Source organism: Capsicum annuum, chromosome 11 (assembly GCF_002878395.1).
Source record: "Capsicum annuum cultivar UCD-10X-F1 chromosome 11, UCD10Xv1.1, whole genome shotgun sequence".
NCBI classification, from domain to species: Eukaryota; Viridiplantae; Streptophyta; class Magnoliopsida; order Solanales; family Solanaceae; genus Capsicum; species Capsicum annuum.
Window position 1 is genome coordinate 178,120,853 of NC_061121.1, and position 9,574 is coordinate 178,130,426.

At 36.0% G+C, this 9,574-nt stretch overlaps 1 protein-coding gene across 6 annotated transcripts; it reads right to left on the reverse strand.

Annotated features, from left to right (window-relative positions):
* Positions 1-1,389: 1,389 nt before the first annotated feature.
* Positions 1,390-9,180, reverse strand: LOC107847554 (histidine kinase 3). 6 transcript variants are annotated; one of them, XR_007046929.1, is made up of 11 exons: positions 8,068-9,180; positions 7,310-7,594; positions 6,566-6,735; positions 6,094-6,306; positions 5,631-5,817; positions 5,499-5,550; positions 4,744-4,973; positions 4,563-4,661; positions 2,537-3,672; positions 1,951-2,310; positions 1,390-1,851 (listed from the first exon to the last, which is right to left on the reverse strand). XR_007046929.1 is itself a non-coding variant. In XM_016691885.2 (11 exons), exons 1-11 carry the CDS (start codon positions 8,521-8,523, stop codon positions 2,046-2,048), a joined length of 2,862 nt encoding a protein of 953 aa, XP_016547371.1. In that variant the 5' UTR covers positions 8,524-9,129; the 3' UTR covers positions 1,390-2,045. The 6 variants fall into 6 exon arrangements, 5 of the variants coding, with proteins under 5 accessions (XP_016547371.1, XP_016547372.1, XP_016547370.1 ...); XM_016691885.2 differs by having other exon boundaries at positions 1,390-2,310; positions 8,068-8,127; positions 8,359-9,129; XM_016691886.2 differs by having other exon boundaries at positions 1,390-2,310; positions 8,068-8,246; positions 8,359-8,613.
* Between the last annotated feature and the right edge of the window lie 394 nt (positions 9,181-9,574).

Here is a 9,574-nt window from a genome sequence, read left to right on the forward strand (position 1 = left end):
AATATATTAAAGGTGGAAAGACCCTTAAAAAAGTAATTAAAACTTTTTGCCCTTCATTACAAGTTTCTTCTTTAGACAAAATCATCTTTTCACTATTTTCCTCAAATTATTATCATTTTATTGTTATTAATAATAGGATTTTGAAACTAATTAAAGTCCTTACTTAAGTTAGAAAAGAAATCATAGAGTTTAACAGTTCTAAATCAATTACTAAAATTTTACCTTATATATAATTTGTTAAAGTAAATAAAAAAGAAAAACTTTGAATTAAAAAAGGACACAAAAACAAAACGTATGGAGGAACAAAAAGGAAAAAAGAAAAAAGAAACTAAACCTAAAAAAGAAAAAATCACAAAGGCTAATTTATTAAATTAAATAAATACAAATTTGAACCGACAAAAGGACATCAAAAATATCAAGAGGAAGAAAGTAAAACTAAACCTAAAATTTCTTATAAATTGAGAATCCTTCCTTTTTATAGCAATACGTTCACAATGTAGTTAGCAAACAAGTATTTTCTTTGTTATTGTCGTTCACAAATTTGTTTGTGATTTGAGGTAAACTTTCTAAACTTTAGTTCTTGATGTTTACAATCTTGATAATATCTATGATTAAAAAAATAAATTTACTTCTGATTTGAGGTACGTTATCTAAAATTTTAGTATGTTCTTGAAGTTTATAATAACAAAATAATCATGTATTCGTGATAGATAATTGTTAATTAAAAAAATTTTAGTGAACTATTTATGGTATCTATAATTGCTGAGACAAATTTCCCTGTGATTTGATATAAGTTTTCTAAAATTTTAGTGTGTTTACAAAAATAAATTTATCATTTGTTTTAGATAGACAAATACTCATTGAGACATCACAGTGATTTTGTAAAACTGAATGAAGCGAGATACACGTGTGAGGTGCGTATGATAGGAATAATATATATATATATATATATACATACTTACACCCTTCATAAAAGGGTGGAGTATATGACATACCAAGTGGTAGCAAAACTGTATACTGGGTAGTTAGTAAATCCCCGTCTTACCTAAAACGCGTTGGGCACTTGTGAGTTGTGACAACAGTGCATTTCCTGTACAATCTTATGGAGTGCAACTATATTTTACTGTACAAAATGGGTTGGAATTCAGTTCCACAAATATTAACTGAGTTCAGATAAACTCCCATTAAAGTATATACTCGTGTAACTTCGAACTGCATCATTAACACATTTTTTTGAAATATAACACATTATGTACAATATTATATTATCTTTAACCCAAAAAGCCGCTCCTCCAAATTGTAGTAATTACTCGATGTCAAATAGTAGAAAGGTTCTCTCTCTTCAAGGAGAGAGAGAAAGCAGGAAACAATATCAAATAATTGTACATCTGCAAGGCAAAATTTAAATGCTTACTTTATACTTGATAGCAGAATGTCCTACATCAAACTTGTTCTTTGTACTATACACGAGGAAAAGAAGCAATTCAGCTGTTTGCTGTCCCTATGTTTATACGAACTTTGACTGAACTAAAACTTTTTTCATCTATTATGACTACTTTCCTATGTGCCTCGTAGGAAATGAGAATATACTTGAAACATATTTCTGTTACAAACAATGTTTATTGCTATATAAACTAAACCACTCTCTATGGTAAAAGGCAACATCCATTCTAAGAAGCCTAGAGCATCAAAAGGATTGAAAACTCTTTTAAGGTTTCTTTCTTTATGAGAGAAGCACATGTCCTCTGCTCGTCAAGCTTGGAAGATGCAAGATCAAACCCTAACAAGAATCCAAAAGCAATCCTTGGAAGTTTTATGTACATTCTGAGTTTAGTTTCAGAGATTCATTACCTGAAAAAAATGCATTGGAATCCAAATGGTGGACATTGAGATATTGAAGAAGTATCCTAATCTGCAGAAGTAGTCATGTTTGGGCCATACAGCACTCACAGTTTGAAAAAGAAACCAGGGACGATCCTGAGGCACCATGAAGGCGATGACATTTCTACCCGAGGTTGATCACAAGAATTTACCAGGAATAATCTTCAGGTATTCTGATTTGGCTTGATATGGAAAAAGCGTGATACTTCTTGATAAAGCTGCTCAGCCTCAAATGGCTTCGAAACATAACCATCCATTCCACATTTCTGACACTCTTCATTTGTAGCTTGAATTACGTCAGCAGTCATGGCCAGAATGGGCACTTTCCAGCTTGAAACATTTCCATACGCTTCAGGACCAAGTTGTCCAAATTGGATGCAGCTATTGATATTAGATTCCATTTCACGGATTCTTTTTGTAGCTTCAAACCTGTCATTTAATTTGTAGTGTTACTCTCAGCTTAAAAGAGATTTAGCTCGACAAACATATCACAGAGCATTTCCATAAACACAGAAGGATACTTTTACAGCCCAGAAGATGCGATAAAGGAATTGCTATGAAGGTAGCAGAAGATCATAATTATGCAAAAAATAAGCAAGGGAAAATATAGATTAGGTCTAAAACTAGAAAATATAGTTTTTCTTAAGAAACATACCCATCCATTTCTGGCATCTGAATATCCATGAAGCAGGCATCAAACTGATGAGGTGGCTGTAAGAAAGTGAGTGCTTTTTTACCACTGTCTGTGCAGACAACATCAGCACCATACTTCTTTAGTGCAGCAGCAGCTACTCTAAGGTTCACGTTGTTGTCATCCACAATCAAAATTTTTCTCCCCTGAAGGAGCTTGGAGAGAGAGAGACCGGAGAGCTCTCCATTCGTAGAATTTCCTTTGTTACCAACACCCATGGCACGTTGGAGTGATGCAGCAAGCATACTCGCCCTTAGTGGCTTCATGATGACAAATGGCGTAGGAAAACCATTGGCTGAGACACCAGCTCCGCTAGAATTTATAGAATTAGCTAATATAAAAAGTTTAGGAGAAACACTAGCATTGATCTTTCTTAAGTTTTTGACAAAGGGACTGGACTTTCCCAAATCGGTATCCCAGACCTCCTGTTCAATGAGGATCATATTTGTGATTCCATTGTCAGTTCTTAGGTAAGACAAACCATGATTCAAATCTGAGACCACTTCAGTATGGACTCCAAGTCGTTTCATGTAATACTGTGCAACCCTTGCACGGACAGTTCTTGGGTCAACTATTAAGGCTCTCATGCCATGGAAATCTAAAGAAACAGAGTTTGATTGATTGCTGATTTGCTGGCTCTTCTTCTCATTCCAATTATTGCAGACATTGGTGAAAATAGCAGTAAAAGTAAAGGTGGATCCAATCTTTGGCAAACTTACAAATCCAATTTCACCTTTCATAAGCTGTACCAAACATTTGCTTATGCTAAGTCCAATACCAGTTCCCCCATGGATGCGAGCAATAGAAGGACCAACCTGCATGAAAGGGGTGAATATACGAGATTGAGCATCTAAAGGGATTCCAACACCAGTGTCTTCTACTGAAACCATTAGATTGATCTGGTCCAACGAGGAAGATGGGAAAGAAGTGGATCCTTCTTGATTGAAACACACGAAACTTCTCCAGCTTTGTCGTTTATCGGCTACAGGCAATCCACTCAAAGTGCTCTTTAACAATGATTCAATCTTGATCTCCTCATCTGACTCGATCACTTCCTCGACAAGATGGACCGTCACAAATATATGACCTTTCTCAGTGAACTGCAAAAAGACATTATACTTTAGAGAGTGTGAAAGTATGATCATCCAACCCAAATCCTTAAGTGGGGGAAGTACCCACAACTAACCCCTTACATGCCCTTATATATGCAATGTTTGATTGTATATATCACCAGAACTCTTTCTTGTCCTTGTATATCAATGCGAGTCATTGTATATATATGTGACAACCTCCTTGCCCTTACGGCCTTACATACTGGATATGAGTCATTTAATATATCAAACAGTTTCTAGCAAATGTAAGTCAAATCTAGGTTTCTCAAGTAGACTTGAATGGACATTTACACATGTAAGAATGGGTTTACCAAAAGTTGGAGTTGATACCTTGTCACAAAATCTAAGCATTCAAGCTAAAGAAATTATATTGGGTAGCCCAACCCCTCTAAAGAATCCTTTAGATGCCTCTATATCTCCGATACAATTATAACAGTTACGCCTCAATTCCAAGCGCGGTGGGGTTGGCTAGACTGAATCATATCATGTATATATGGATGTGATCCCTGATGTAGGACATCATATATCTTCATCAAGGTGAGTGAAATATATAGACTAGATAAAACACTAACAAAATCTGGTGCAACTTTGATCAATGAATTTGCTAAACAGAAAAAAGCACATTATTGATTGCATTAATTACTTACTTTTTCCTGCAACTCACTCAGTGTATCCCTACATAATGAAAGCAACTGATGGATATTCATTTTAGATGTCCCTTTGAGAATTTACATAACACAAACATGCACAAACTCATATATCTACTCCTGTTTAAACTCGGTTACAGAGTAGCGTTCTGCTTTCGCTCCTAGCTAAGTCGAGCTCTTTGTTGCCGCTATAGTTTCTGGGACCAATGTCTATGAGATAAGTGAACTTACTTTGATAGAGTTCCCCACCAAGTTTGTGATAATCTGACGAAACCGTCCAGGGTCACCAATGAGCACATTAGGAACCTTATCAGAGATGTAAACTGCCAACTGCTCTCCAGATAAAAGGTTAATTAGATCACAATAGGAAAAAGAAGACCTTAATAAATGGAAAATATAAGTTGTGGAGTACCTCAACTCCTTTTTCTTGAGATTTCCCCGAAAAGAGCGAGAGGACCTCATCCAGAGTAGCCCTCACGTCAAAACAAACTGCCTCAAGCTCAAGCTTACCAGATTCAATCTTTGCTTGGTCCAAAACCTCATTTATGAGTGAAACTAAAGCTTTACCACTGGCCTGAGCAGTGCTAACATAATCTTGTTGTGTCACGTCTAGATTGGTGTCCATAAGCATATGAAGCATGCCTGTGAAACAAGTGTATACATGTTTATTGTAATCACTCCGATATCCTAACTATACTAGGGGATCGTTTGGTAGAGTGTATAAGAATAATGCAAAATATGGTGTATTAGTAATGCTTGTGTTAGTTATGCTTGTATTTTTCTTATGCAGTGTTTGATTCGATGTATTAAAAGAAACATGAATAACATAATTTCTAAAAAAATTTTTTTTTTTACATAATACCCTCAATAGATATGTTGGAAAGGATGCAGCAATTTTTTTGAGGGGTAATAGGGTCTTTAAGCATGTTAATGCATGCATTAGATCCATTGCATTACTAATGCCATGGATTTTGAGGTATTAGTAATATACACCTTAATACACAATAGAGTGTATAACTTGCATTAGTTATACATAAGGTAAAAAGGTATACCAAACAAGGTACTACTAATACACATTAAACTAATGCATGCATTAACATTTCAATACACTCTACCAAACGACCCCTAAGAGTAATAAAGCAGCAAAATGAAAATTCTGAGACTCACCAAGAACGCCGTTCATGGGAGTCCTGATCTCATGGGAAACAGTGGCAAGAAACTACAAGATAGACGTTAGTTTAGAACCTATCCCATAAGAAGTGTTGGATAGAAGCATTTAGCAAATTAAGCTGACTATACCTGTGACTTTGCAACATCAGCATCCTCAGCACGCTTTTTCAGCATCATCATCTCATCATAATCACGCTCAACTTTGGCAATTCTGTTTATTGTTGCATGAAATATTTGCCCTATAAGCAATGCAATTATGAGGATTCCTGTCGAAGTTGTGATAGCTAGCCAAGGCCATGGTGGTTTCTGTTTGAATCTGCAAAAAAGAATAGCAATCTCAGAGGATTCAATCTTAAATTCAACTCTCTGGAGACTTCTCTAATCTTCAGTGTCCATATCTAGCTAAGTGGATAGAAAAGCCTAAATTGACAGTTCACAAAAAAGGAAAAATAATCAATGACACCTCATTCAATAAAATAATAATTACTTCCCATAAGCTTCCAGCAAACAAAATAGCACAATCAGCAACATGGAAGCTAGGCCTTGAGATAAATGAAACAGAAAATATCCAATGATGAAAGCACATAATCACCTGCAACGCATCTCATGCCTTCTAAATGGATCCCCAAAGTTGAGGGAACTGACACGCTCCACACCATCACTTGACACATTTGAAACATACATGCTAATAGGGTGGGAGATATTGGTTGTATCATAGACGTTCACAAGGATAGTTTGTTTGCTCGCAAGCTGCTGAAGAAGCTTCTCTACAAGTGACTCAATGTCAAGGACTCCACCAAGATACCTGCTTGGAAAGGGAAGAAGCGTTAAAATAGTTGTGTAATTTGCTAACATGAATTGGCCATGAGAAGTTGCCAGTTTACTGATTCAACAAGTATTCCAAAATATTAGCTTACTCCAGAATGTGGATTCTAAAGGTTGAACAAGTTTGTTATCTTTTGTCTTTCTCTGGCAGTTCTGAGATTCTTTTCCCGCTATGAAGGAGAAACATATTCCAAAAGTTGGGTAGAGAGTGGGAGATTGTATAAAATCAGATGGCATACCCGTCAGTTGCTTGGATCCTTTCATTTGGAGTTGCATTAGAAGGAAGATCAGTTTTGTAAACTGCAAATGTCTTTATCACCCCAAGGCGATTTGTTTTAAGTAGCTTGAAGGGAGCTGTGAGAACACCCTTTCCTGATTCCCTCGCACGTAAAACATTCTCGCGATCTTCCTGTTTAGCACAATCATTTGTAAGGATCTTGCTCTGTACTTCCCCTTGTATGTGTGTGTAGCAGAAAGTACAACAACAACAACAACAACAACAAACCCAGTATATTCCCACATCGTGGGGTATGGGGAGGGTAGAGTGCACGCAGTCCATACCACTACCTCTAAAGAAGTAGAGAGGATGTTTCCGATAGACCCCGGCTCAAGACAGAACAGTATATATAGAAAAAAAAAATACATGGAACATGATAAAATAACATAGGTATGACATCTACCAAAAAATTGAACACTGCCAAACAAGGACACCAAAGCCCTCCTACCAATGCCTACGACTCAACCACACACCTTGGCCCTCTATCCTAATATTTTTCCTCCATACCTTCCTATTCTGGGTCATATCCTCAGTCAGCTGTAACTGCTCCATGTCATGTTTAATCACTTCCCTCCAGTATAAAGTAAAATGACTAAATATAAAAAAGGCAGCCCGGTGTACTAAAGCTACTGCTATGCGCAGTGTCCGGGGAAGGGCCCCACCACAAGGGTGTATCGTACACAGTTGGAAATATAAAAGAAGATACCTTTCCGGAGAGCATATCAACAGAAATTACATGTGCAATCGTATCCTGTGCAAAAATAACAGGGGCATATTCCACCTGAACTGGAGATGGTTCCAGGCCATCTCTATCATACTCATTGTCTTTGTGAACTGGAGTTTGTTCAAGTGTATCCATTCTCTTAATACTCCAACCATGTTGCTTCTCGAATTCCTTTCTTTCTGAGTGGAGCACTCTTACTGCATATGCCACCCCACTTGTAAGAGGCCTCTCAAAAGCTGTTCTTTCTGTGTATCTAGCAAACGTACACTGCAGGGGCAGAGTTCTTTTCAGTATTTTAGTGAATTAAATAGAAAGATTACTAAGTTGGTTCTTTAAGCTCAATGTAAACTAAGAATACGACAAAGACTTAATTAAAAAGAAAAATTTACTGACTAACTTCTATTTTATCAAAAACAGGAGTATGGACTTCAACATAAAAGCGACAAGAAAAAAATGGTTCATGACCAAGCACAACAATTTATATGGTTTAGAGTTCATTATTCATGGGAGTATGGACCACATTGTCTATGGGTTCAACCACGGGAAATAGATAAATATGTGAAAAATCATTGAAAATTCCACAAATGTTTGATTTTGAACCCATAATTTGGAGAGTTCAGTACTAAGAACCTTAAGGATGAGCGGATCAAGTTTAAACCCAGGAACGGAGTACGGGTATAAAGCAAGTAAAAATTGTATAGTGTTGAAGAAGATGAAATTGTAAAGATGAGTACTTTGACCTGATCAATAGCTGAAGGGTTCCTAGAATGGTGGAAAGTTGAGATGAGAATGGACATGGCCTGCACATGATTCATGCTAACATTAAACTGATCCTGTAACATCCTAGCTCTCTCATCACACATACTTGTAAGTGTTTCTTTTCTCTTTTCAAAAGCTTGATTGTTCATGTACCAGAAGACTGAAAAAGAAACAATAATCCAAAATAATAGCCATGCTATCAAAAGCTTCCTCCACCACTTGTTTCCCACTTTCCTGGTTCCAGGATAACAATAGTAAATCTTAGAACTCACCTCTGCTATTACTTCCAACAACTTCATCATTATCTGCTCCCCATCACCAAGCAAACTCTTGGTAGTCATAACTTCACCATTCATGGAAAAAACCAGAGACACAAACCAGTAACATAGAGTCAAAACTAGATTCCAACCAAACCCAATTACATGGAACAAACTCATCCAAGAAACCACCAACTAGCTTCCAACTCGGAAAGCATCAAACAAAGATCCTTTTCAGGGAAATTAACAGTCTAATAAACCTAACATACATTAAAGGTTCAGAATTTAGGAAGAAGATGTGATGAGGAATACAATAAAAAAAAGTGAATTTGATGCTATCTTCCTCCAAACCCCCTTCATGAAATTAGGGGAATGCTGGAATTGACGAAGAAGATAAGAAACAGCAAAAATACAAAGAAAGAATCAAGGGATCCCCAAGATTCGAATTTTGTAATACAGAAAGAAGAATTTCGATTATTATTAACCCAGTAAGCTCAAAAAGAAGGAAACAATGGGCCAAATCAAAGATTCTCTCTAGGTAATTCTAGTCTGGAACACCCAAATAAGGCAGAAAACAACTATAATACCCTCAGACAAAGATTCTTAACTACTCTAGGATATGAAAATAACACGCTAGCTAGTCTTTGATCTCGCCTCCACTTTTTCTAGTATCAAGTAGCAGAAGTTTTGGAGTTTCAAGAGATAGCCACTCAATAATTTCTCTAAAGATTAATTTGTCAGTAAATATATGAACCTCAAAGAGAATTTTCTTTTTTTTTTAAATGAGTTTTGGTTCACAAACACTAACAGCCTATTTGTATGGTGGGTTGCCATGATTTCGTAACGTATGGTATGATGTAGTATGGTATGATATAATATGATATGGTACAGTATTATATTTGAATGAATTGTATCATTTGTTGCAATTTAATAATAGATTTTTTATTTGATTTGATGGTATGATACGGTATGGTAACATATAAATTTACTAAAATGCCCCTAATTGTAATATATTTGAGATATTAACTCTTTTATCCATATCAGTGCTAGCGTAACCAGTTCTCCTTTTTTTCTTGATGCTTCTCATAGTTACCCAATGATCCTTTTAAGACGCTAAATTCACAAGGGTATTTGCTAAACAAAAGTTTGACGAACGTAAACTAATACAATCGGAAAGTACTTTTCAATCAATAAAATAATTGGTATACATGTATATATCTTAGAGTTCAAA

Coding starts and splice junctions, on each gene's coding strand:
- LOC107847554 (XM_016691884.2), bottom strand. CDS start 8,523: ATGAGTTTGTTCCATGTAATTGGGTTTGGTTGGAATCTAGTTTTGACT. Junction 6,307..6,565: donor AGGATCCAAGCAACTGACGG/GTATGCCATCTG, acceptor CTTTCCAAGCAG/GTATCTTGGTGGAGTCCTTG. Junction 5,551..5,630: donor CTGATGTTGCAAAGTCACAG/GTATAGTCAGCT, acceptor TCTATCTTGTAG/TTTCTTGCCACTGTTTCCCA.